General features: G+C 38.3%; 1 protein-coding gene across 23 annotated transcripts in view; it reads left to right on the plus strand.

The window, feature by feature from the left end:
• Window positions 1-26,445, plus strand: part of NRXN1 (neurexin 1) — a 673,407-nt gene that overhangs the window by 564,551 nt on the left and 82,411 nt on the right. For 15 of the 23 annotated variants that reach the window (XM_053972550.1, XM_053972536.1, XM_053972537.1 and 12 more), the window contains 2 exons: window positions 11,230-11,319; window positions 12,755-13,074. In XM_053972550.1, coding sequence (XP_053828525.1) covers window positions 11,230-11,319; window positions 12,755-13,074 — 410 coding nt within the window. The remainder of the gene's footprint in view (window positions 1-11,229; window positions 11,320-12,754; window positions 13,075-26,445) is intronic. The other 8 variants (XM_053972548.1, XM_053972545.1, XM_053972544.1 and 5 more) reach the window with 1 other exon arrangement.

Genomic DNA, 26,445 nt, shown 5'->3' on the forward strand with positions numbered 1-26,445 from the left:
CAGCTCCAGAAAGCTGTGGTGGGATATGGTACACATGAAGGACTTGGGCAGACTCAGGTTTCAGCATTCCTCCTCCCCTTTTATTAAGTTCTCCGGTGTTCATGGGCATCCTGTGTGTAAAAATCATCCTCTAAGAGCCAAATTACAATCAGAGAGGAGCAACACTGCACAGTGTGGCAGTGACTTTGGGGAGCCTGCAAATCACAGCCACACACCTCATTTTCAATCCCAAAGTTAGTGGATATTCCTCATCCAAGTGGTGAGCAGTGAATATAGTTAATTTTTCATTACTCAGCCTGAGGTAATAAGCTCAGTATTGCATACAACTGATGGTTCTCAGTGAGGGGCACTCACTGACTGGAGCTTCCCCCAACCACTGGGGCTCTCTACTGCTCTAAAAATCTTATGGCAATGTAGACAGTGTCCTGGAGAAATAGAATTCCAAGAAGACTCTTGTGGGGGGGGTCTCGTTTCTCCACATGGAGCATCACACAAGGCTGTGAAAGAGGAGTTTATGGAAATGGCTTTGTGGGCACAAAAGGCTAAAGCATTAAGAACTGGGGAGGATTTCACCACCTTTTGCAGCACTTTGAAACAAGCTCTGGAACAGGTATCAAAGTCTGCACCTGGGGTCTGTGGTTCTATGGAAGAAAACAAATTGGTGTGTGCATAATGAGAACCCCGGAGAGGCACAATCTTAAGTGATTTATTCTGTCAAAAAGAAAACCAGGCAGTGACTTGATTACAGTCTAAGTGCTTTCAGGAGGAAAAAAAAAAAAAAACAGTAGATGCTTGCAGTGTTCTTTAGCTGTTCCTAGAAAGCTGTAACCAGAGCTAAGAAATTCATGGAAGAAATGAGCACAGAATTTCAACAGTGAGCCTTGGTATTCACTTCTGAGAGATTTACCTCATGGTGTGTCATCACATCAGGGGAAGGTGGTTCCCTGAAAATCCTCATTGAGGGGCTTATAAATTAACCAAAGAATAGTTTCATGGCTGAACACCTGCTTTAGTCATATCCTTTGATGTGCAGTTGACATTAGTCCTATGTTTTCGGAGTGTATTATCAATATAAGAATAATGCTGTGGCACCACTGTGTTCATAATGCAGATATAGCAATAACTTTCCTGGAATTAGAGTTGGGAAAAAAAAAAAAAGTTTCCAGGTATCATTTCTATATCCAGAAACATTACTGTGCTAATCAGAAGCCAGATGATGCCTTAAATATGTCAGTCCTGTTGCATCAAATTGGGAATGTACTTGCAAAAGAGAACACTGGAAATATTACTTAAATCCTAATAAAACATTTATCTTTCTCTTTCTCAGCTTTGCATATTTATATATCCATAAATCCTGATAAATTCCTGTAAGGAATGATTTTTAGTTAACTGCTTGCTTATCCACTCTATCTGATAGCTCACAGTTTGTTGCATGTAATTTTTGCAGTAGCTGACTTTAGTTAAAGAGCATGCCACGGAGTAAGCCTGCATGCAGCTTTTCCAGCTGAGCTGGAGAGATGAGCCATGCTGCAGGAGTGTGTCAAAAATAATCTGCTGCCTGTACACTTCCCTTATCTGTCATAGCTCTGTGGATGCAAGCACCATGGGTGTTCTGTGCAGAAAACAAAATGGGATGTTAGTCCAATCCTTGTCAGAATCCTGTTTTAGCCTTGTACTTTATTGGTGGTAACAACCCACCCTGGCAGCTAGACATATTTTAGTGTTAATTGAATATAATTCAGCCTCATACTTTCCAGGTTTCAGTGTTCTGCTTTAGAAGCAGTGGCAAACCTGTGAACATAGGAATAAAAGCAAGGACAGGAGGCAGCTTCCTTTTCCCATGGAATCTATTGAGTCCATGGCAGTACTTTAGTGGGTGATGATGAACAGTAGATTGATGGACTGATGTAGTCCTTCCTGCTCAGAGGCCTGAATTTTGTCTTGAAATATGCTTATTAAACTGGAATGTATTAATATTTTATTAGTAAGTCATCTGCCCATTTTAGCTGTTAGAGTATTATCTGCTTTGAATTAGATGCTTATTTAATACTTCACTTTGCTCAGTGCCATCATTTAGAAATAAAAATAATTTAAATAGCATAATATATTATATTTAATAATGCATTAGTGCTTCATGTTAGAGAAGCTACAAGAGTTCATAAAGCTGGAAAGATGATAATAGCCTTATTTAATTTCAACATGGTGGGTTTCAGTATGTTTTTAAAAGGTCAAGTGGTTCCCTGAGAAAAAGTAGATGTTTAAATTGTGCTAGCAGAGCTATTTTCTTTCTGAAGTTGGTCTTTTTCCCATTTAACATTTCATAAGTGTTTCAAAGTAAAATTCAGGTCTACACTGTGGGTATTGCATCAGCCAATGGATTTTTGTAAAACAAAATGAAAAATTAAACATATTGACAGCTGAATAGTGATAATCTATTTCCTTGCTAAATTCATATATGCTTAAATAGGTCAGTACCGATTGTTTCTTCATTCTGGTGTTTCAGCTTAGATTTGCTCTGAAAATCAAGCCAAAAAATTTAGACCTACGTGAAAGCTAGCTGCCAGCTTTGCACTGCCTGTCCAAAATATGGTTTTGTTAGCTTTTAAAAGAGAGCAGCTCCTCACATGACAGTGTGTCCTGGGCAAGAGCTTAAAGCGCAGGGATGTCTTGGTTTAGCTGGTGCAGGATCCACGTGTGTTAGGACTGGCTTTGGAGTCACTGGCTTTTTCTTCTGGAGGCCCAAGGCTTCCTCGACACCATCTGTCATCCGAAAACATCCCAGGAGAGATCTGTCCAGAGACGTCTTCAGGGCATGATGCAGGAAGGCACCAGAGAATTGCTTCCGTGCTCGATGCTCGGTGTGTCTTCATGGGCTTCTGAAGAACAGGGTGCACTGAAATGGACTTTCCACAGGTGTGGTTTGTGCCAGCACTGGCAGCCTTTGGACTCCCCATGAGCGTGGCTTGTGTCAGCCCTTCTCCTGCCTGTTCCCCACACAGGGTCTATACCCAGCAGCCAGGGTCTTTGTCCTGTTTTTAAACAGAGAGTATGAGAAGTCACAAAGCAGAGCTATCAGGAGAGTGACAAATGTGTTATGGTAGACTTTCCCTTCCTTGAGAACCTCCTAAACCCTACAACAAAGAAAATATAGAAGAGTTTTGAATATAGAAATTCAGAGCATCTGAGCACTGAACTTTTCGATTCTCTTCAAAATTGCCATCTCAAAACAAAATCAAATGTTTCACAGTTCTTGGTATTCTAGGCTGTACTACACCAAAAAAAAAACAAAAACCCATATATATATAAAACATAATCAATCACAAGGGGAAAAACCTTAGCTAACTGGAAATGTGTTGCACATTATTAGAAATTGAGCTGCATTTTATAAAAAGTTAAAATTATACGCAACATATCTTAGGTTACAGGGGAATTGTTAGTGATTTTTTTTAAAAAAAGATACTATAAATAGGAAATCAGATTATTTCATTTTTTAACAGATAAGATTAAACTTCTTCTGGGAGTCTACTCACAGCCATTATGCTTTTCCATGGTGGTTGTCCCATTATAGTTCTGCAGTCCTAAAGCACTCCTCTGCTTTTATCTCAGTGAGCATCTGTTTCTATTATTTACAGTTTCTGTTTCTGTGTCTTGCCAAAAGCATTATATGTGCAAGTTTAAACCTTTCCATTTGAAATAGATTATTCTTTTATAGTAAAATGTCTGCAAGGTTTAAATACACAAATTGAAATGCCACTTTTAGACAGAACTGAAAGTCTCGAGCTTGCTTTGGCCAAGGGCTAGGTTTTTTTCTTTTTTTTTTTTTTCTTTTTTGCCTGCACTGCTGACACAGAACAGATTTTTATCTCTTAAATGCCATTTTCTGTCTATATGGGCACATTTGGTTTTTTTCTGCTTGGCAAAATCTGGTTCAAACAATGACATCTGTTTTCTTCCTGTTGGCTTGTGTGTAATTATGCTTGTCCCCAGGAGAACAAGCTGGTACAGCCTGGACAGGTGCTGTAAAACACCTGCATGTCCCAGGACTTTGGGCCATAGGGGTTAACTCCAGCATCTTTTTTGAATTAACATGAAATCAGTGTCTCTAAAATTTGCAGCTGCAGTGAAGTTAGTTTGTGTGCTGTTGATGAAGGTTGACGCTGGGTGCTTTGGATTTCACACAGTGTTTATGAATCTGGTCATGTAATGAGCATGACTTTATCTGTACCCTGCACTGCCCCTGAACAATCTGCTAAAGCAGTCCAATTGCAGCAGATCTGGAGATCACAACTGAAGGCCAATACTCTATTTTCTCTTATCACCACATAACCAAGAGCAGGATTTAACTCCAAAAGATTTTTCCAATTGTTTCAGCTAACTTTTCATGTTGCAAATAGTTCCCCAAATAACTTATGGGATAAATAGATTTTTCCAAAGCCTTTCACTGGCTACAGTAAAATGCAGGGATATGAGCAATGACCTTTTGGCAGTTTGTCCTTATTCTGATCTCAGAATTTATGTGGTGATTAAACTTAATTAGGAGACTTACTACACAGTTAATAATTCCTTTCTTATTGATGGCTTCTACCTGAATACTGGATATTCATGGAGTTACAGCCCAGTGGGAATTTAAAATGAGAGCTGAGCACAGTGTTTCCCGTTTGCCATTGTTCATTTATGTAATGTATTGTTTCTGTCAAGAGACATTCTATATAGCACCTCTTTTCTAGCATGAAATGAAGATCATCCAGATTGCTACCTGGGAAAAAGTCAGTAGAACACCCTCAGTAGCTGCTATCTCATATCTAGATAATTTTCAATGCAATAGGCTTGAAACATTGTCCATTTTTCACTTGTTGAAAGTCTATGGAATAAGAAACTGCTTAGAGTCAACTTTTGGTTAAGTTCATACAGAAATGGTAACCTTAAATGCTGTGGCATTATGATTTAGAAACAGTTCAGAGTCCTTTTACCTTGGAGAACTGCAAAATGTCACTCTACTGTGGGACATGGTACCATGCTTACAACAATTCAGTGATTCCTATCAATTGTCCTGCCTATTTTAGCAGCAGCCCTAAAATATTAGCTCCTTTAATACAGTACAAAGGATCTTTGTAAAACTCCAGATAACAAAATATGACCTTTAATTTGTCAGCCAAGTCTTATGTTTTCTTATCTGCTTCTTGTTGCTTTTCATCTTCTCTTGCTTGTTTTTGATATAATGCACCAATCTCTCAAAATAAGCCATCCAACACTGCACAAACTGAGTCACTGTATTATAGTGAGGAAGTGAGAGTCAGGAAGAGCACACTCTTCATTTATTTAGTAATTAATCCAGTGAAAAATAATCAAAAACAAAAACAGGGGAGAAGGTAGTTGATTTAAAGTGAAGGTTCTTCTCCCCCTGAGAGGTTAATGAGGGTTGGCAGTTTAATCCTGTAGAAAGATGTAAAAATATTATTTGCTTTGTTTAATACACAGGCATGAAATAGGGAGCTTGCAGGTGAGTATGAGATGTTTTGGTACAGTCTGTAGGATAAATGAACATCTTTCAATAGATGTGGTAATCATATTCTTAAAGGCAAACCTAAATTTTGCTTTATTTTTAGCAGTCTTACAAACCCCTAGTGTGAGATTTTACTCTTCTGTGAAGACTGCTATCAGTCATTCTGTGGGCAGTCTCTTTGGATGTTTAATATTCATTATAAGGAATTTGGGAGTTCCTGTAGGGTGTAAAGGGTCATATTATATTATGATCATTTAGTATGAACTTGCCAGGCTTGGTGCTTCAAAGTTTAGAGGAGCTGTACTTCATGGCGGTTTCTCTCTAGGTTAAATTTTCTTGAGAAGGTAAAGCATTGAAGAGCTGCACTCTTACTTATTTGCTACAGGTTCTGTCTCTAACTTAAGAGCTTTTTTTCACTTCTATCTTCTCACTGAGCTGGTGGTAAGGTTTGTTCAAAATGTTCACATTCTGCAGCTCTGTGTCCCTTCAAGCACTGGAGGAGGCCCAAATCAGCCTCCTGGGTATGTAACTCCTCATACAACCCCTTCAAGACTGACCACTGCCTGCTCCTGTGTCTCTCCCCACACGCTGTTACAAGGAGAGCAGCAGAAAAGGACATACACCTTCATCTAATCCATCCTGAGCTCACTCCTGGATCAAACATGGGCTAGACGAGTCTGTGAGCACTCAGCAAAAACAGAGCTGAGAGCAGTGCCCCTCACTAACACAGTGACTTTCTGAGGTGAACTTGGACCTCTTCTCTACTCCAGTTTCAAGAATGTGAGCACAAAGATGGATATAGATGGTATGAAAGAACTTTAGTATGGGACATTACTGAGATTGTGATTTTCATTTCCTGGCTATGTGAGACCATTTGTGGACTGTTTCCCCCCATATCCCACCCTGAGCTGCTGTGGCTTCCTCTCATGCCATGCAATTGACATTTCAGTCAGATTTCATCCTAGCTGCATCTGGAGGAATGATGTGGGTCTCTGCCTTCCTCTTGCAGATGTCAGGGGAGTCATGATTCAGAAGGAGCGGCGTCAAGATCACGATGAGGAAAACTAGGGCAAGAGGGTTGTTTATAAATGGAGGTAGACCTTGGTTTCATCACTTTGTTATTTATTTCCCTAACAGATCCCTGGGACTAACAATGTGAATTTGTATTCTGTTAAAGGGCTTGTTTCAAAGAAAATACTCTCTAGTCTAGGTTGCTCTTCACAGACTCACGATTTTCAACCTTCTCACTTATTCCCTTTCAAGGATGCTGCTATTTCACATCAATAACTGACACCTTTATTTCAGAGCACAAAATAGAATTACACTCCAGCCCTGACAATATAATAAATCAGGAGGGATAAAATACATATTAGTGAAGTTCACATAGTTGGTTTGTCCCAGCTGACCTATAGATATAAAGGCATGATTAAAGTTTTTTTGGACTGCGTCTTCTCAGTTGTGACACAAGATTTAACTCTGACTCAAAGATTTGACCTTTGCTGCTCTTCTCTGCTTACCTTGATTCTTTGGAATTATTGTTATTCCCTTGAAGCCTTTCTGCCAGTATGGAATTAGCACTCTGTTGTGACAAAATATTGTGTATTTGGCAGAAGAATGAAGCCATCTAGAATTCAATCAGGTTAGACAATGTCATGGTGCACATCCTGAGTGAATCATTTCCACCCAGCTTTTTTAATCAAAGAAATCTTGGCCGTATAACCTGGGGGAGTAATGCTGGATAGTCACATAGCTGTCTACAATTAAAGTTTAGGCACATCAGGGGTTTTTTTTATGAATTACGATTGAAAGGGTGCCTGCCAGAGCACTTAATCTTTCAGATGGGTAACAGAATAAAATATCAAAGCCACAGGTTTATTTAGAGCATGAAAAAATTTATTAACCTTCTTGGAAGTGTTTTTACTGAAGAAGTTCCTTGTAGTTCACCATATTGGTAAAAACAAGCATAAATAAAGGAAGGTAGGAAAACGTGACCTGAATACTCCTGAGGAAAACAGTCTGTGGTATTTATGATTTCTCTACTGGGGATGAGGTTATAAGATGAGGGAAATGCATACAGTTTTACTGGGTCTATCCAGATTCATTGTAGCTGAGTGTATGACCCAAACCAGATGTTTGGGAAGAAGTAGTTATTGGAACTATGTGTGTTTTTCACTATGTAGTAAATAGGACTTTTGTTGCTTTTAATGGAGTTTCTGTTATTTTCAATTCTATATATAATTTTTTTTTCATGTAGTTGTTATGTGTCTACTGGTTTCATCATTACTAAATCCATGTGTTCTCCTTGAAGCTAAATCCAGATAAGTTCCACACCATTTCCCTCTAACCTTTCCATTTATACTATGCACTAGAAGAATTTAAGCTAATGTAATAGTGTCAAATTGAGATGTATTTCACAGTGCACTTTTCCTCTGATGAGGAACGGGCTAATGTAATCAGCAATTATTTTTTTGTGTGACCTTTACAAATCAAATTGTTATTTTCTTGCTTTTCATTTGAATTTTGCTCCCAGTGGTGCAGGACTGCTACAGCTAGCATAAAACATAATTTATTGACAGAATCACATTATAATAGTCTCAAAAACCATACGTATTGCATGTTTTATTTCAATAATTCAAAGAAACGTATAAGCTGGCCAAGATTAAATTTATGCTGTTAGGTCACAGAGGAGTTTCTAGGATCACCCTAGAGATATTCTGGAGCAGCTGCAGAGTAGTGAGAGTGGGCTTTGCCTGGGATAGATCCCGCGTTAGTCATGGAATTACAACAGAGAGTTGCAATAGCACCGAGGATCCCATCTGGTGGGTTCTCTTACCACATGTTGCTGATCTGCACCTACTGGGTGAATAAACAACACAGTTTAATGCCTTCCCAGTCGTGAACACTTAGCCATAACTTCCTGGCTCTTTTGGGAACTAGAGAGCGTTTGTTCATGAAAGGCATCCAGTGAGTAACCGTGCGTGAAGTTGATGGGTGAATGATGATCTCTATCCATGAGACTTATTTCCATTATGTTAATGCATTCCTTGTGCCCACAGACCTCTTCTCAACAACTTAGCCTTTCTTATAAATGACACCATAAATTTCACCCACTCCCCCATTTTTTTTTAAATATAGATAAGCAAAAAGAAAAAGAAAAAAGGGTACGCAACACTAACTAAAACTCATGATTCATTTACTGTAAGTTAAGGAAACCTTTTAGAAATAGGATGTTCTCTCACTTATTCAGTGACTCAAGTGATAAAGCCTCAATAAAAACTGTCAAAACATCTTATTGAAAAGATAAATGTGTTAAAAGTAACTGACTATCAGAAAATATAAATTTATTACCTCACTGGTTTAGGTATACATATATACACACATATTTTGATGGAAGATACAAATCCAGAACAGAAACATGTAAGATCATACCTTTTTTTTTTTTCCTTTTTATTTTTTTGTTCCTCTGTTGGTCACATGACATTTCTTATGGGGTTTTTTTCTGGTACTTCTCAAATTTCCATTCAGGCACAGGAAGTTTGTTGTAAGAAAAGGAGGCCAGGATGAAGAGAAGCAATTTTAAAGATTATAACAGGAAAAAAAAAAATTAAAACTCTCTGTACTCTCACATCATCAGAGTGGTTGTGTTGTGATGTGTTTAATTCTAAATCTTCACTTTCTTGGAGAGGTACAGAAGGAAAAGTTTCTGTAAAACGTTTGATGTTCAGTTTCAGTTCTGTTTTATGGAAAATATATCTAAACACTGAGAACAGAGAGAAATGTACATGCAAACAAAATATGTATATTTTATATATATGTCCATGCACTTTTTAATATGAGATGCACTTAGATGTTCACGTAGTATATATTTACTCAGGGAAATTGTGGAATCACCTTCTCTGGTTGTCCAAAAAAAGTTGTAGATGCCCCATCCTTGGAAGGGCTCAAGGTCAGGTCAAATGGGCTTTGAGCAATCTGATCTAGTGAAAGATGTCTTTACTCATAGCAGGGGGGCAGCAAGAGATGGTTTTCAAACGTCCCTTGCAATGATGCCAACCCAAACTGTTTTATAATTAGATATTGGAAAGGGAAGGAACAGGAAAAGGCCATCTCCCCAAAAGCAAATAGGTCAGCTTCTGGCATGGTGAATGATGGCCATTCTAAACCAAGTGAGGGATGCATAAAACATGGAAAATAGCAATTCTCAGCACTGCAGAATAAAAATCTGCATCATACCACCATGGTTTCATTTGCAGTTCTGGGTGGGGGGCGGGCATTGGACTGACTCTTCCCTGCAAGCCTGTTATGGCTTGTTATTTTGGGACAAACTGGAACATTGGTCTCCCGAATTTTGATAATATTTCTGTTTGAAAGTTAGCAGTAGGGTACTTCTAACTCGAGAACATACCTTTCTGAGCACTATGTGGGCTTACTGCAGCGTGTGCTTACATTTCCACTGCAGATACAGGACTTGGTTTCTTGGTTGGTTTGATGGGTTTTGAAGTCAAAGAAAATATGCACGTTTGAGCCAATAAGATTGACTTTGTATTTGGACATGATTTATGAATGACTGCTTTTTACCCATCTTGCTCTTCTTATCTCTCAGATTCTTTACTAATATGAACCAATACAATGACAGAAAAAGATATTGTTGGTCTAAAACTCTGCTGCCACCAAAAGCCTATCCACTGAAGGAAATATTTAGGTTTGCCATTCTCCTAAGCAGTTTTCTAAGTGGTATTCTGAGGGATCACAGCTATATCACTCAAACACAAAAAACTATAATTACAAATAAATATTTAAAGTGTTTCCCTAATTATTCCTCATCTGCTATTTTTCTGACTGCACCAGCCTTATTTCATCTCACTGTTTTACTTAAAGAAGTCAGAGATCTCTGCTCTGACTGAGAATAGATACAGCTGGCAAATATGCCAAGTTTGTCCTTTGCATTGCTGTGTTCTGGTTAGTTCTTAACTTATGAAACCCCACCACAGATGGCCTCTTGCTAAATTTTAAAGCACTTGCACGTTTCAGAACCCGGCTACCTTTCAGCAAGTCACTTTTGTCAAAGCCTTGGTGTTCCTTCAAGACATTGTCAAGGAGTCTTAAGAAAATGTACAAACTGTGAATGCCCTGGTCTGTTCTGTTCTGTACCATGTATTTGAATCTCTGAATTTTATTTAAATGAAGCAAAGAAATGTGTGTTTTTTCTGCTTAGGAGTAAGTTACAGCAGGACTATTATTAGAAAGAAGAAGTAAGTGTGCCTTAGATGGTGATTAAGAGTTGTGTTCTTCTTCTTTAAATGACTAACCTGGAGTGAGAGGTTGGATGTCTTTTGAAAACTTAAACCTGTTTCACCTGAACATGTTTAACTAGTTAATAAGAAACATCAAAAAAGACAAAACCCTGAGGTCAACTATCATTTTTTTGTAAAGCCATTCGATGATGTTTAAATTTGTTTTTTGGGTCTGTCTATAACATAAGTTTAATAACCTAGCTCAAATGCAGATTTCTAATTTTCAATTAACATAGGAATAATTTTGTTTGCTAAAATAAAATAAATGAATGAATGAAAAGTCTGAACCATGAAATGTTCTAGGTAGCACTTTTTAAAATTCCAAATTTCAAAAAATCATGTGGCAACTGTATAGCTCAAGCTTTAAGTATTAACTTTTAACCTTTGACCTTACAGATTTTAACCAATGAAATGTCTCTTTAAACTTTAAAGGAAACAATGATAACGAGCGCCTGGCGATTGCTAGACAGCGAATTCCATATCGACTTGGTCGAGTAGTTGATGAATGGCTACTCGACAAAGGTAAAAAACATTGATTAAAACTTCAAATAAAAAAATAATTTGAACATAACCAAGTAGTGCTTCATTGTAACACTAATAAACATAAAAAATAAATTTCAGTAAAACTAAATTAAAACAAATTTTAAAAAGTAAAATATAGAGTAACATTTGCATACCTTGTATAATAATTTCTATACATTTCTAGAAGTACCAGCTGTTTAATAATCTTACCCTGTTAACTTAAGGTTAAAGGGACTGTTAAATATAATCCACTAACTCAATCTATGAAGGTACTCATAGCAAACATTAACCAAAAATTATAAATCATTCATAGATTATATTACATGTTCCAGCATCTAAATTATTAACTAAAAATATCTGTAGTTATGATATCTTCATTATGGTCCTGAAAAAAATTTGTTTAAACTGTAGGTGTCTTAAATAGTGGGCAATATGAATTGCCAATCAAAATGAAGTCCCTTTAACGTTTGCAACCTTCTAAGGGGATTTTGGAACAAATACTAATTAAAACAGAACTTAAAGTTGTGTGCATGCTTTTTGTGAGCAGAAACCAAATAGTCACTAAAGTGACTATTCTATTTACTAAGAGTGGTACTGTTGCTGAGGATATCTCTGTTTAATGGAAATGTGCCATGATTTCTCCATTGGTATGTGTATCATTTCTGAAGCCGCTTTTACATCTAAAATCTTTTATTTTAATTGATAGCCTTGCTGAAAGCCAATCAGACATCTATTTTTGAATCTGCCTCTGAGATACTTAGTGTGAACCATGTGTTTCTTTTCAGTGTGTATGTTGAAGGGAAATAAAACATTTAACTACAAAAAGGAAATATTTAATTAAAAATGTAAATATTCACTTACCTAGAGATGCAACAAATTACTGCATAAATTCTTTAAAACTCACTTGACCTAGTGACTTGATGGCATATATATAAACTTTGTGTGTATATACATATTTGTATATGTCTATACATACATAAACTCATTTGTACATAAAGCTATAGGCTCTATGCTGCATTGTGTGGAAAAAAAAAAAAAAAACAACTTTTAAATGTTGGCAGACTTGAAGAAAAAGTTATCTTAAGGAATTAGAAAACCTGGCATTCTTGAGACACACCAAAAGGTTAACACTGCTTTCAGGTAAAAGAGAGAGGGGTATATCTTGTAGTGCCAAACACATTTGCAAATATATTTGATTGGCCTTTTAGCAAAAAACATATAAATCTCAAAACGTCGTAAATTAAGAAAAATGCAAACGCTCTCAAAATTTATACATTTCATGGACACCTCATTAAAAAGCAATGAATTATGAGTCAAATCCTTTTCTTATAGTTTATTGCTCTCATTTTTCACCCCATGACAATCTGTTATCACTCGTGTAGAGTACAGCGTTCACAGTCAACATTTTTGCATGTATATAATATTATCTTCACAGGGCGTCAGCTCACAATCTTCAATAGCCAAGCAACCATAAAAATTGGAGGCAAGGAACGTGGCCACCCTTTCCAAGGCCAGCTCTCTGGTCTTTACTACAATGGCTTGAAAGTTCTGAATATGGCAGCAGAAAATGATGCCAACATCATGATAGAAGGAAATGTGAGACTTGTTGGTGAAGTGCCTTCCTCTATGACGACCGAGTCCACAGCCACCGCGATGCAGTCGGAGATGTCCACGTCAGTCATGGAAACAACCACCACCTTGGCCACCAGCACCGCCAGGAGAGGAAAGGCTCCGACCAAAGAACCCATTGGTCAGGTTAGTCGGCTTCCTCGCCTTTTGCAAATATCTTCCCACCTCTGAGCGTGGCTTCCTTTGTCGCATCCCCTCTGCAGATGAAATTGGTCCCGTTAAAGAAATGCATGAGTTACTGTTGAAAGTTCTCTGCCGTACGCGTCTCATGGACGTGACGTTCACCAGCATTTTGAGGGGAAGTAAGGGCTTTGCTTTTCTTCTAAATTAGGCAAGCCTACCAGTTCAGGTTGTTCTGGTGCTGAGTTACATTGCTCTGCCATCCATCTTCATAGTGGTGAATATTTTTAAGTACCCTTTCTTCCTTCGATGGCTTACATCGATTGCTTTCAGTGTAGGAATGCAGGATGTCTGGAATTAGAGATAATGAAATGAAGTGGTGACTTTATCCATGAGATAGAGAGAAGAGACTCAGTTTTAAGAGGGAACAGGAAGGAGGTGTGAAGACAAAAAGTTGCAAGAGGCTGGCAAAGAGGGAATTAGCACTTTCTCTAGTCCCACGACTGATCATCTTCTCTGGCAGTATTCCTCATACGAGGCAATGGCAGCAGAGGGAATTCAGAGCACTCTGCACCATGGGAGACTCAGGCTCCAAGTCATGGGCTGTTGTTTACTGTTTGTTGATGTTGAGGTTATTTGCATCTCATGAATTTGGTGATATATTTAGTTGCTTTCAGGTTTTGTCAGGATCTCTGTATAATATGTGGGGGAATTTAAATATTGGGAAAGGAGGGGAGAAAAGAAGGTGAGTGAATTAACCTTCATCTTGTGTATATCCTTGAGTAACAGCAGTCAGACATTGTGCTTTAAAAACATAAAACTTCTTTTATATTTATTCTTTCTTTAAAAAAACCAAAACAAAACAAAAAAAAAAAAAAACAGAAAAAAAAAAACAGACAAAACAAATAAACAAAAACCCCTCAACCAAACGAAGAAAAAAAAGGTACACTGCTAAAAGCTTTTCTTATGTCCTTTTGGTTCACATGCTTGTGTGCCCACTGTGCCATCAAGCCATGACAGACAGCCACACCCCTGAGATCCAGAAGCAGGACAAGGAGCACAGAAAGCATCATGAGGGAGAGACAGGGTGTGCTGAATAAGGTTCATTTGCTCAAGAATGAAGCACATGCAGGTTAGACAGAGGCTGAGGTCAGGCTGCCTGTTTTCTGTGTAAAACCTCAAGTCACAGAGTGAATTGGAGCATCAAATTTGACACTTCAGCTTTTCTGTCTGTAGTATCTTTGTATGCTTTGTGCTATGGATCAAAAACTATGATAAAGTAAACGTAAAATTGTTATTTAGCAAACTTGAAGCAGTACATTTAAGTTAAAAATGAGCCTTAAAAAAAGCATTTTGACTTGCAAGTTGCAGGAGGTTTCAAATAATTATTGTAGTGAGTTACAGAGTTTTAATAAATAGCAATAGATTTTCTTTGTTCTTAATTCTGTTTTAAATAGTATCTTACACTCTATTATCCAACTACTCTGACCCCAGTATTTGCAGCAACAAAATCTGAGACTTCACCACATTTACCAAAGGGAAGATATGTCTCTAAAATGTAGAACATCCTCATGGTCTGAAATAATTTGAGCTAAATTAATGTTACTAAATTAAAATTAAACAAAGTTAAGCTGTTCCAGTTCCCAGCATACTGTTGGCCTCTGCCACTCTTTCACGTTACTCCCAATTTTGGAGGAAAAATGTCGCAGGGACCATTCTCATTTGTCACCTTGCCTGATCTGTAGGCAGCAGGAATTTACTGGTATAATTGCTTTGCCAGTTGGCCTCAGCTTCTGGGAGTATTCCCCAGCATAATTTGCACACTATTCTCATGTTTAGCCACTAAGACTTTTATTTTTTAAGTTTTCCAGTGGGATATTTTTTGGAAGAAAATTTCCTTAGCCTCACAACTGTGGTGAGGTGTAAATTTTTCCGAAGAGGGAAAACAAAACAATTAAGGCAAAATGATTTTCTAAAGCTTTTCTGTTTCTGGGCTGTGGTGCCTGAAATAAGATATGGCCCTCACTGACTCTATCAGAACATCCACTCAATTTTTTAGAGCGGCTCGCTGCCACTGGGGCTGAGTGGCCTCAAGGCAGTTGTGCCATTTCCTCATCCCTTTTTGGCTGAAGTGGTTATGCCAAAATACCATGAGCTCTTTGACACCCCACCATGAGGGAGGAGCCTTCCAGCAGATTCCAGGACTGCCCAGAGGTTCAGAGCATGGCTGCAAACCAGGTCCTGAGGGTGAAGGTTTTGATCAGCCTCTCTCACCTGTTAGCCTGGCTGGAGCAAGGACTTCATGCATCTGATGGGAAACTCCTGGTTTAGGAGCCTGAAAGCAACATTTGTGAGGAAAGCATTCCATGGTAACATCACTGCAGCACTTGGGGCATCCTGAGTGTATAAATGAGCCCTTCTTGACTTCATCTGTGTCTGAATGTCCTGCCTGGTAGAATGACCTGTCACTTTATACACTTAATTAGTCAGGGACTGCACTGGAGCACAGTTTGCCATCAGGCCCATGATTTGATTTTGGGAGATTGATAACACCCCAAAGTCAGAGCTGAAATTTGTCTGCAGGATGCTGTACTGCACATGCAACAAAGACCTAGGAAGCTACTGAATCACCTTAGGCACATAATTTCTTCTCTTTGTTCATACCTGGTTCTTATTCTACCTGCATGTAATAATTTCTGAGCTTGTGACCCAAAGGGCTCCCATGGGTCTGTCCTGCAGGGTGCTGAGTAACCACTTTCCACCTTGATGTCGCTGGAGATGAAGGCACTCACCATCTCATGAAAAAGAAAATCTACCTTTCATTTCTTCATTCTCTTTCATTTTTGTCCTTTACATTTTTTTTTCCTGATTTTTACTGATATATGACCTCTGCAATGGTGTCAACTACTCTGACATACGATAATGCACAAGAAGAAAAGTTACCTCTCCAGCATTAATTAGGTTACTCAGGAAAATATGCAGCTGGACAGCAATTGCTAATGAAAAAAACCTTACATTACTGCAAACCAGTGTATGGCTGAAACAGAATAGAAGCAGATGATCTAATCAGTCAGAGATTGTTTGCTCCATTTGCAGAGGTATTGAATTCAATTAAAGATTGCAATACTTAAAGAAGATCATTTAAATCTCTATTTATAGGAAAGGTTCTTTTAAAAAAACCTGCAATGTTTAATTGATGGAGTCTCTGCTCCCTCACAGATATTAACAAAAGCAATATTTGATGCAAGATCCACATGGGACTTCCAGAAAGTATGTTGAATACTCTTGTGCATGATTTTAGATGAAGGAGGTCTTAGTGCTTCTGAGAAAGGAATGCTTTCTGCTGCAGACTCTAAATGAAGGTTTTCCCAGCTTGGAAGTGTTTTAACAATGGATGTTTTGGTGATGACAGACATCTTAATTATTGCACTAGGAAATGTAAATTTTTCAAAGGGGAGAAATGTACTCAAAGCTTATTGAATGCCAATAGTAGGAGAATGCCTGATTTTCCTTAGTGCCTTAAATCCTGCCCCCTACTCCCCCTTTGATTATAATGGCATTCAAGCTGTCAGCCTCCATGCACTGAGTAGACACAGAGGAAGTGAGAGTCCCTGCCTCCAGTATCTCATAGAATAAACAAAAGGTATCAGGTAAGGAGGAAGGAAAAAAGAGGAAGTCAGGAGGCGGGAGGAAGAGGGAAATGAAGCAAGCATTGTGTTGTTTCAGCACTGACAAGTGTGCAGATTTGCAGTGACTGTGGGAGGGACACTTTACTGCCCTGTGGTTTTTTATCCAGGCTTTTCAGACAGCCGTAGGATCACCACAGAGCTGCAGCAGATTGTGCATCAGGCAGCTGGGCTGCCTGGTCAAGCAATTGGTGCAGAATTGGCACCAGCCTGGTGGTCAGTGAGATGTTTGCTCTGCTCCACACTTTGCCATTGACACCTGGGGTAAGCTGTAGCCATTGGCAGGGAGCTGAGGATTGAAGGAGAGAGAGGTCCTTTGCTCCCCCAGCACTTCAAGGGAGGAGGCTCAACATTTTGCATACCTTTATGAGCATGAAAAGAAATCCCCCAGCTTAATTTTTGCAAGAACAGGACTTGTGTTAAACAAAAATATGTGTTGCTAACTTTTAGGGAGCCTTAAGTGTGCACTGGACTCAGAAATCATGAATTTCGTCTAAGAATATCAATTTTTATGAAGTTATTCAGCAAAATGATACAGTAAAGTTCTTTCTTCTTTTTGCCTTTTATTTTTAACACTTTAAAAAAGTCTAATTTGCAAGTTTTTCTATTAAGTCATGAAGGTGATAAACATCTTTTAAAACTGAAAATCAAGATTCTCATGTTGTAGAACTCCAGGAGCTGAAATGTTAAGCTAAACACTGAGTACTGCAAGGCTTGCAATAAAAATTGCAAGAGTTGGCAGAAGCCTGAAAGGCTTCAGAAGGACTTAGAGAATGGGTTTTGCTTGAATTAGGAAAGCCCAATCAGGCCTTTAGTAACTCTTTGGCATGGCTTTGTGAATCTGTATTAACTGGAAATCACAAATGAAGTGATAGTAAATCAAGAATAATGTGCTCATTTCTCATCCCTTTCTAAGGGTTTGATTATGACAGCCTATCCACAGAGCAGCCTCTACTCTCACGCACTGTAAAACCATTTCTGAAAATTGTGTGCAAAATAGCTTTTTTCAATTTTCCATAACATATTCTGGCAGTCCTCCTTGTTCTCATCAGGATGGGCTCTTATCAATAACACTCAGCCACTTAGCCAGCAACTGCTATACACTGTGAGTTGATTACGTGTTTGGGAACAATAGGTACTGATTTTTGGTCAGGCAGAACTAAATCAATGACCTGAAATTTGGTCAGTTGCCTTGGAGGGCATACATCAGGTGAAGGGTATGTTTCTTTACATATATTGAAGGAGCAGATTTAAATAGCATTCATCATAGCAAGGACAATGACAGGCTGGGCTCAGAGACTTCACCTGCCAAATAAAAACCAGCACTGGAGAAAACAGGGGAGTTATCCATGGAGAGAGTTCAATTTTAAGAATGGTAGCTGAACACATGAACTCTACACAGGACAGCAAATGTGAGCATGTTTTCTGGAGATACACTGATCATTAAATGAATGAAGGTAACATTAATAGGAGGATGAGGTTTTTTCCACCCATTTTGGTTTCAAATTTTGTACTGTATGGTTTGCGAAGTCCTGTTTCTATGCACAAGTGTGTTCTTTTCATGTATCTGCTTCCACTTCTTCCTCTGGATGGTCACACCAGCTTGTCCAAAGTTCATCAGCCCCAGCAGGCAAAGCTCTTCCCCAGGGCTCTGATAAATCACAAGGATTTGACTCAACAGATGCTCACTAGTGTAAAGTGAATCCCACAGCTTCCAGTATCCCAGTATTCAGCACCCATACAGGTCCCTTAGCTGACAGATCCTGGGAAATCTGAGTGTTCAGGCCAAATCTCATTTGCAGTAGGATCTCTGCAAAATGATAGTTGTGAAAGTATCAATTGCAAGTAGACAGAAATTCAACTAGGTGCCTGAAACCCTTGCACTTTTCCTTGTTGTTTTCTTTTTTTTTTTAATATCATATTAAGAATTTTAAGATTCTTCTAGTGATTTTTGATCATTTAACTGTTTTAAAACATAATTGTCAACATCACTGTCACTCAATGTGTCTAAAAAATTAAAAAGAAGACACTGAACATTAAACTTCTCTATCTTTGTTTTAATATTTCTACCTGATCACATTAGATTTTCCCATTCTACTGCAAAATATTTACATATTGAATATTGCCTTTCAGCTGGAGTTCTGAAGTTGTGTAAATAGGGTGGCTTTAGAAAATTCAGTACAATTGCCTCTTGAACTGGTTTGTTGTTTTGTTCTTTTCAAGTATGACCTAGACGACTTCATGGTTGTCTGTCTGTCCCTCTCAATAAATACTGCATTCCTTGACCAATTTGACTGGTTCAGCATACAGATTTCAAGGACATTAAGCTCCCAGAGAAGCTAAATTGTGTCAGTTCTGGCACCAATCCTGGTCTCCTGTTGCATATTGCAGAGCCAGGTCTTCCCCTGCTTTGTGTTTAAAAAGCAAAGATGATAAAGAGCCGAGTGTGTGTGTGTGCTTAGGATGAGTTCCTCAGGGTCATTAATGTTTCTATATTCCATCAATGCTTTTGAAAATCTTGTCCTATGACATTTTAATATCCTTAATTGTACCAAGCTCAGAATATAAGATTTGCTGTTAGCTGTTGCTGTTGGCATTTGTTGGAGAGGAGTGGTCCACTCTTTGAAGCACAGTGGAGCACCAAAGGCAAATCTTAACCAGTTGCATGGAAAACTACAGGCACAGAAACAGCTGAACGTGGTCAGCAAAGCTGCTTCATTCCCACTGCACTGCACAATCCAGAAAAGACTTCTGGTTTGTCTTTGGCCCTGTTGTGGATTAACTTCACGAGGCACCATCCAGATGGGATGGGTTTCCAGCCCCTCCAATAGGAAGCCAAACCATGGAATTAATGTTCAGCCAGTGGGATCTATCTGAAATCTTGAGCACTGCTTTGAAACTACCCCCTATGGTGTGTACACACAGGGGAAAAAAATCTGCTTGTAAATGAAATTACAGCAGTTGTTAATAATCCAAAGAATGGCAAGATGCTTGCATAAATTGCTGGTTAATTAGTTGCAAATAAAATTTCTTTTTAAGTTCAGTTTGAGAGAAAAGGATCTCAGGCCACTTGCTGCTTTAATTTTGTTGTTCTTTCATGTTTAAATGACCAAGTTAATTTATAACAATTTGCTTTATTATGTTTTTTTAACCCAGATTGGTCTTATCCAGTCTCAAATTCTGACACATTCACATTTTTAAATGTGGTGAAATTCAGTAGAGCAATCATCTTGGTACCAATGTTTTTTCATAGCATGCTGCCTTTCTTTATTCCTATTAAGTTGCTCATGTCATGTTAGGACAGTAATATTTCTAAACCATCCCTTTGCATAACATGGGACAGCATCAAACTGTTGCTGAGCAAACAACAAATTTAGGCAGTGATTTATTGCTAGTGAAATATTTCCCTCGCAGTTACAGCTCTTTGTAGGAAGGGTCCTCACATGAAGAAATGCTTGGCTCTCTCTCACACAACTGTTCCTTCTCAGTGCCTTCCAGCACACTAAATAAACATCAGGATTGCACAGAAATGGGATTGTTCCACCCAGATGGAACAAAAGGTTGGTGCTGAGCTGGTGACCCTTAACTGTACCATCCCATGGCTGTAATGCATTTTTCTGCATTTGGGGTGGCTGAAAAAGGCTGAGTGTGTTACAGTCACTGATTCTCAGCAGCCTTGAAGGATAGAAATCCTTGTATTGTGTCTCAGAGCTTCTGTTCTCCCGTGAAAAGAAAGCGAGAGTCGTTCAGTCCCCTTATCACTTTCTGGAGCCGTGCTAAGCCTGAAGATCTCGTTAACCACTTCCTTTGGTGCATTTTTATGATTGAAGTACCGTGTGTTTTACAAGCTTGGCTCACACAATTTCCTTTCAGAAAGCATGAAATAATACATTCCGTTTCTTTTGTGTGTGATTCCTGAGAGCCGAGGGAAAGAAAAGCAAATTGACTCAGGGAGTGACCTCCTTCTCCTCAGTGGTGAGAGCCCAGAGCAGGCACCCTGCCCTGATAAAACTTCAAAGTGCTGCCACACTTGCAGCCCCCCCAGTGCACTGCAGCAGTGTCGGTCCTGCTGCTGCAGCCAGCCAATGGATTCCAAGGGTTTCCACAGCACATGAGCGCTGGGAGATGAATTTTCTTTCCATATCTAATTAATCAGGCTAATTGCTGCAAGTTGCAGTGTGCAACCTGCTTTTATGTGTGGCTGGCAAGGGCCTGATTACAACAGTGTGATGTTTTGTTGAACATCAAGCATGTATCATAGCTCTTCAAAATGTAGGTGATGCAGCTGTATTCAATACTGAACATTTCCTCTAAACACAACGGTGACAGCAATGTGAGAAACCTTTCTGCTCACTTACAGTTATTAAGACCAAATCTTCATTCACAGGCATGCCTGCTTCACAGGCTGCAGATCATTTTCTTTAATCAAACATTTCTTGGGACTTTCAGTTAATAAATTAATATAGAAGGTTTCTTCAAAACCCTTTTTTCCCCCCTGTGGGTAGTATCAACATCCTATGTCTGTCTTGAATAACTCAATAAGTACTCTGTGATTTATTGATTTATTTAATTTAATCTGTTAGCTAAACTTGTCTTTAAATATTTGTTTTCATTCAGTAATCAACAGTTGATTCGAACAGCTGAAACTTATGTTTTGTTTCTATGCTGGCATTAGTTCAGAGTTAGATACTTCCTAAGTGTTATGTCTTGATGCTCTCTGCCTAGAACATCTGCAATTCTGTTATGAATAACTTTGCATGCAGCATTTATTTCTTTGCATAGTTTTCCTATCACTTAATGAACCTCTGTTGAAATGTCTCTTTTTTGCAGTATGGTTTCACGAGCACACACATATATTTATACACACACAGACATGCACATTTTTAAAAGCCAGCTGAAGTTATTAGATTGGAATTTTTTTACTGTGAAGGGGAGCAGTAAAGTCTCCAAAGGGATTCAAGGAAGAAAGCTGTGAGACTTGCCAGTTTCTCCAAAAAGGGAACATAAACGATGGGCAGTGGCATCTCCATTAAGGAAGTGAAGAACTGAAATTTTTCCTTGGATCCAACTGTACCACTCTCTCCTAGAAGTGCATAGAAGCATGGGGTGAGAAATAGGAACCATTTTCTTAAAGTTCACTGCAGAAGCTCTGATGATATATTCCTCTCCATTAATAAATAACCAAGCACTTCCCCGCTGTGAGATGATGATGGGCTGAGGATCAAATCCATTCCTGGCTTTGATGTGTTCAGATGCATCATGACTTCAGACTGTGTCTGTATCTAAAAGCACAGTGGTGCAAGCAGGTTTTGGGAGAACAGGTAGCAGGTAGAAGTAGCTCTGGAAAGAGCAGAAACCACGGGGGAGGAAGCCCGAGCGAAGAGATTCCATGGTGCTGACATTCCCTCAGATCCTGGAGGAAGGAGGCTCACAAGGGGAACAAAACACTTGAAGGTGCAATGTTCTGTGTTAATCTTGCTGGGTCTTTAAATCCAGCCACATGCTAAATGTTTAGGGCTTTGTGGGTGGATCCTGCCAAGAAGAAAGACTGAAGAGGTCGACAGGACTTTTGAAATGGCCATCAGCTTGCAGGCTTTTCTCAGCTCCCAGCAAAACCCTGTAAATACAGAGAAGATTCTGACATGTTCATGAATTAGAAAAAAAGGATGAAGTCAGAAAAAATGGCCTTAGATACACGTCATATGACAATAGCATGTTATTTTCAGGTTTTTAAAGCAGGACATCATTATCTGTGCTGAGTGATGCTGGGAACAGCACGAGTGAGGTTCTGATGTCCATGACTGAGAGATCATTTGCTTTTCTCTTCCTATCAGGATTCTCTTGTGATTTTCAAAAATGTGCTAGCATTAATAAATTCCAAAGAGAAAGATTCCCCCTTCTTTATGTCTATTTCAGGTCATGTTTCAGAAAAATGAGCGTAGATCCTGTCTCCATGTTTCACGAGGCCACAAATTCACTAAAATTAAGTGTCTGGGAATTTTGCTGAATGCTTTAGGGACATCCATCTAGACTTGATGCATTCAGAAAAGCTGATAATTCCTTACATTAATACGAAGACTTAGTTGCTTAATTCCAGACTCCTAGAGGTATTGAACATGACAGTCTGAATGCATTTTCTGTAGGTGTGATGGACTTGGTAATTAACTGATCTAATCCATACCAAAGCATTATCAATGCCTTCATATCCCACAGTGTAGGATGGCAGTGGCAGCTAGATATGTGTTGCCTTCTAAAAATTAAGTATTTGCATATGTATTTGAGTGTATAAACATAATTTTTTTTGCTACATTTTTATGGTGAGGTGATGTCCAATTGCAACTAGGATAGCATGAGTGCTTAAAATATTTCCCTGATAATGATATTAACATTTTTTGTCCCTGGAGTGGGTGGTGGTCACTTGTGTCGCTATACACGGGAATAATCTTAGAAATAATATTTTCTAAAGTGATTAAAATGGCCAAATATTATAGTTAAATGAGGCATAAAGGCAGTTGTAGTATTTTCCTTATGAAATGAGGGTCATGGTTAAAAACATATGCAGGAGAGAAGGGGTCAGGATGTGGTTATTGCCTTCCCCAGTGATTGATGGAAGAAAAATTTTTGATGACCAAAAATAGTTTTTCAATTTTTATCATCAGCACACTGAGAATAAAAAAGAAAAACTCCTGTTCAAACCTATTTCTGTGTGATTTTTTAAAATTATTATTCCTTATTGCTAAGTATGGGCAAATAAAAAAAAAAAAAAAGAGAAGGTTTTAAAATTAAAATCCAAATAAGACCAGTGTTTGAAAAGTGTTTTGTGTGTATTATATTCATCTAATTAGACATAAATCTGTAAATGGCTGAGATCAGCCCAATGTTTTCAGTCAACTGTTTGAAAAGCTTTGCAAATCTGTCGAGGCAATGCCTCCTCTGCAATCTTAACTGACTTTAGTATTTAAAATTTTGCAATAGTTTTTGTAGTACTGAGTTCCACACAGAAATAGAGAGCATTATCTATGGTTTTAGTGTTATACAGGTAAGCCTGTAAAGAAAATCCTACAATAAATTTAATCCTACACTTAGCATCTTTGTAGAATAAATATCTTTATATATTAATAATAGCTATCAGCTTGCTTAGCCTGTGAATAGATTGAAGTGCTTTTTTTTTCCATAAGAGGGAGGTAACAGATGTCTGACATGATAATTCCACCATATGGCAATTCCATTTTCTTTCTAGTGCAATATTAAAATAATAATGATGAACACTGAGCAACATTGTTAATCTTAGTAGGTGGAATTTTCAGTATTGTTGAAGAAACAATTAGGTTTGATTTTAGCTTAGTGTTGAACATTAGAGAAGGTGCATTGTTGTTTTCCCTCTAGAGTCCTGGGTTGGTAGTAAAATGAGATGGATAACTCAACAAGAATGGTTTTGTAACACAGTGTGCCTTCTTTATTTTTATTTATTTTTTTTAATTTCTGATGTTCTGAATATATAGCTGTTCATATTTCAGCTCATACTCGGGGTTTAAGCAGACATTTTCCACAGAATTTTTTGCTCATGCTGTTCAGGTGATTAGCAAACCAAACCAAATGGCAAGTTTTCTTTTTGGTAAGGCAAGGTCATCAGTAAAAAACTGTACTCACGTGACCTCGGTAGATGGTGCCAAAGGGGAAAAAAAAAACGAAGAAAAATAGATAAATATCACAGAAAGTGTATTCAGGTGTTTCAGACAGGGAAGAAGGAGAATCCATATGCCCATTGGAGAAAATAGGAATTTAGAGTACAACTCCTTGCTGGCATTCCTTGGTCAAAGACGAGAAAAACGCAGTGGCAGGGGTGAAAGTCACAGTGTGAGCACAATTTTATTTAGAAATACTAACAATAAGATAGAACTGTAATGGTGCATTTCCTGACTATTGCCAGTCATCTTTGAAATTGCTTTATTTTTTTTCAGCAGTGTAAAAGGAAATTTTATAAAATCTATTGCTGATGAGTAAGACACATGAGATTTATCAGATAATGCATGTGGGGTCTCAGTATGCAGAGGGATTCCAGTTCAAGATAGTATTTAAATATATATGTTTTCTTTTATCATGCTCTTAAGTAAATGCTGGGATTGGAAGGGATTTAAACATGTGTTTTTCAAGTCTTTTCTTGAATCAAGTAGTTTCTTGAAATTAGAAATAATGATGTCTGCTCTGGTGCCATCTTAACCTAGGTCTAAGCTAAAGATAAAATTTCAATCAGTTCTCATTCATTCCCTACAGAAGAAGTTCTGTTTTCTTTCATCTCTCTAATTAAGATGTGCCATGAGGTGTGATTCTGATATCTGAGCCACTGTTCTGTAACAGTGAAAATTTGAAATGAATGAAATGTTTTACTTCTACCCAAGTAGAGCACCCATGAATTACATTCTACAAAAATCTCACCCACAGGTGATAGGGCACGTAAAGTGTACTCTGATTTGCACATTTTAAATAGCTCATTAATTATCAGTGTCAGCATTCTCTTAATTGTGGTTCTTTGTGGCCAGCAGAGCATTTACTGGTGATCTTTAGAGAAGATGGCTCATTACTCTGTCATAGCTCTCCTCCTTTTTTTTTTTCCACTTGCTGTACCACACTACTGACAGTTAAAAATACATGAATAATTGACAGATTGTTTTCCTACATTATCTGCTGCCATATTTGCCTCAAGAGCCTGTATTTAACTTCCTGTGGGAGAGAAGTGATCTGTGGAATTTTGAATAGAAGGTATTTAAGGGCTGTGAGGCCTTTCTTTGTAAAGATGAAGTTTGGACAATGAAGACACTGAGAAGTTAGATAGGAGTAATTAATCTTCTCAGAATACCTCATAGTTACATCAGTTTTGATGAAACTTAAGATACAGGGTGCTAGCAAATAAAACATGAATACACATAACCTTAAACAAAAGCAGACCTCAGATATGTCAATATCATGGCATAATATAAATTTTAATATAACTTTCTCCAGTACAAACGTTGATGGCTCTCTCCAAGTTTCCATTCCTAACTTTGGCAAAGAAGAGCTGGGATAAATGTGGCTGATGCTACTAATGATGTCAGTCCTTTTCTGCCCAGGCTGGCAGCAAAGCTCTCATTTAATGCTGGTTTTCACCTGTGCTCTGGGAACTGCAGTGCAAAGGTCCATTGAAAGCACGGAAGGTTGCAGCAGGTATTGCATGGAACAACTTGCAGCCACTCTTGACCAAGAGGAAACTGCAAATAGTGAACTAGAGAGGAAATTCTCTGGGCTGTGCTGACAAGTTTCTTAGTACTGTCATTGCACCTACATTTTTGTTTCTCTGGGAGGATTTGTTTCTCAAAAGACAAAAAGCTATTAGTGCCATTGAAAGCAGCCAAATAGCTAATTCTTAACTTTCTATTTTTTTTTTTTTTTTTAACTTACAAATTAATATGCTCTGAGGGTTGGATCAGAAATGTGTATTACCCTGGCACCAGACATGGACAGAAAGGTAAATGGCATTAGATCGTTGGTTTTGGCAAATAAAAAAAAAAACCTGTTGGATAACTGTTTCATATCCCAAGCCAAATCCTCAGTCACTGGGGTACAACTCCACTGACTTCAGTTGCAGGCATCAGTGTAGCTGAGAGGAGAATGTGAGTTACCAAATTCTAGTTTTCTTCTTGTGCAAAAAAAAAAA

The sequence above is a fragment of the Vidua macroura genome, chromosome 3 (genome assembly GCF_024509145.1).
Source record: "Vidua macroura isolate BioBank_ID:100142 chromosome 3, ASM2450914v1, whole genome shotgun sequence".
Classification (NCBI taxonomy): Eukaryota; Metazoa; Chordata; class Aves; order Passeriformes; family Viduidae; genus Vidua; species Vidua macroura.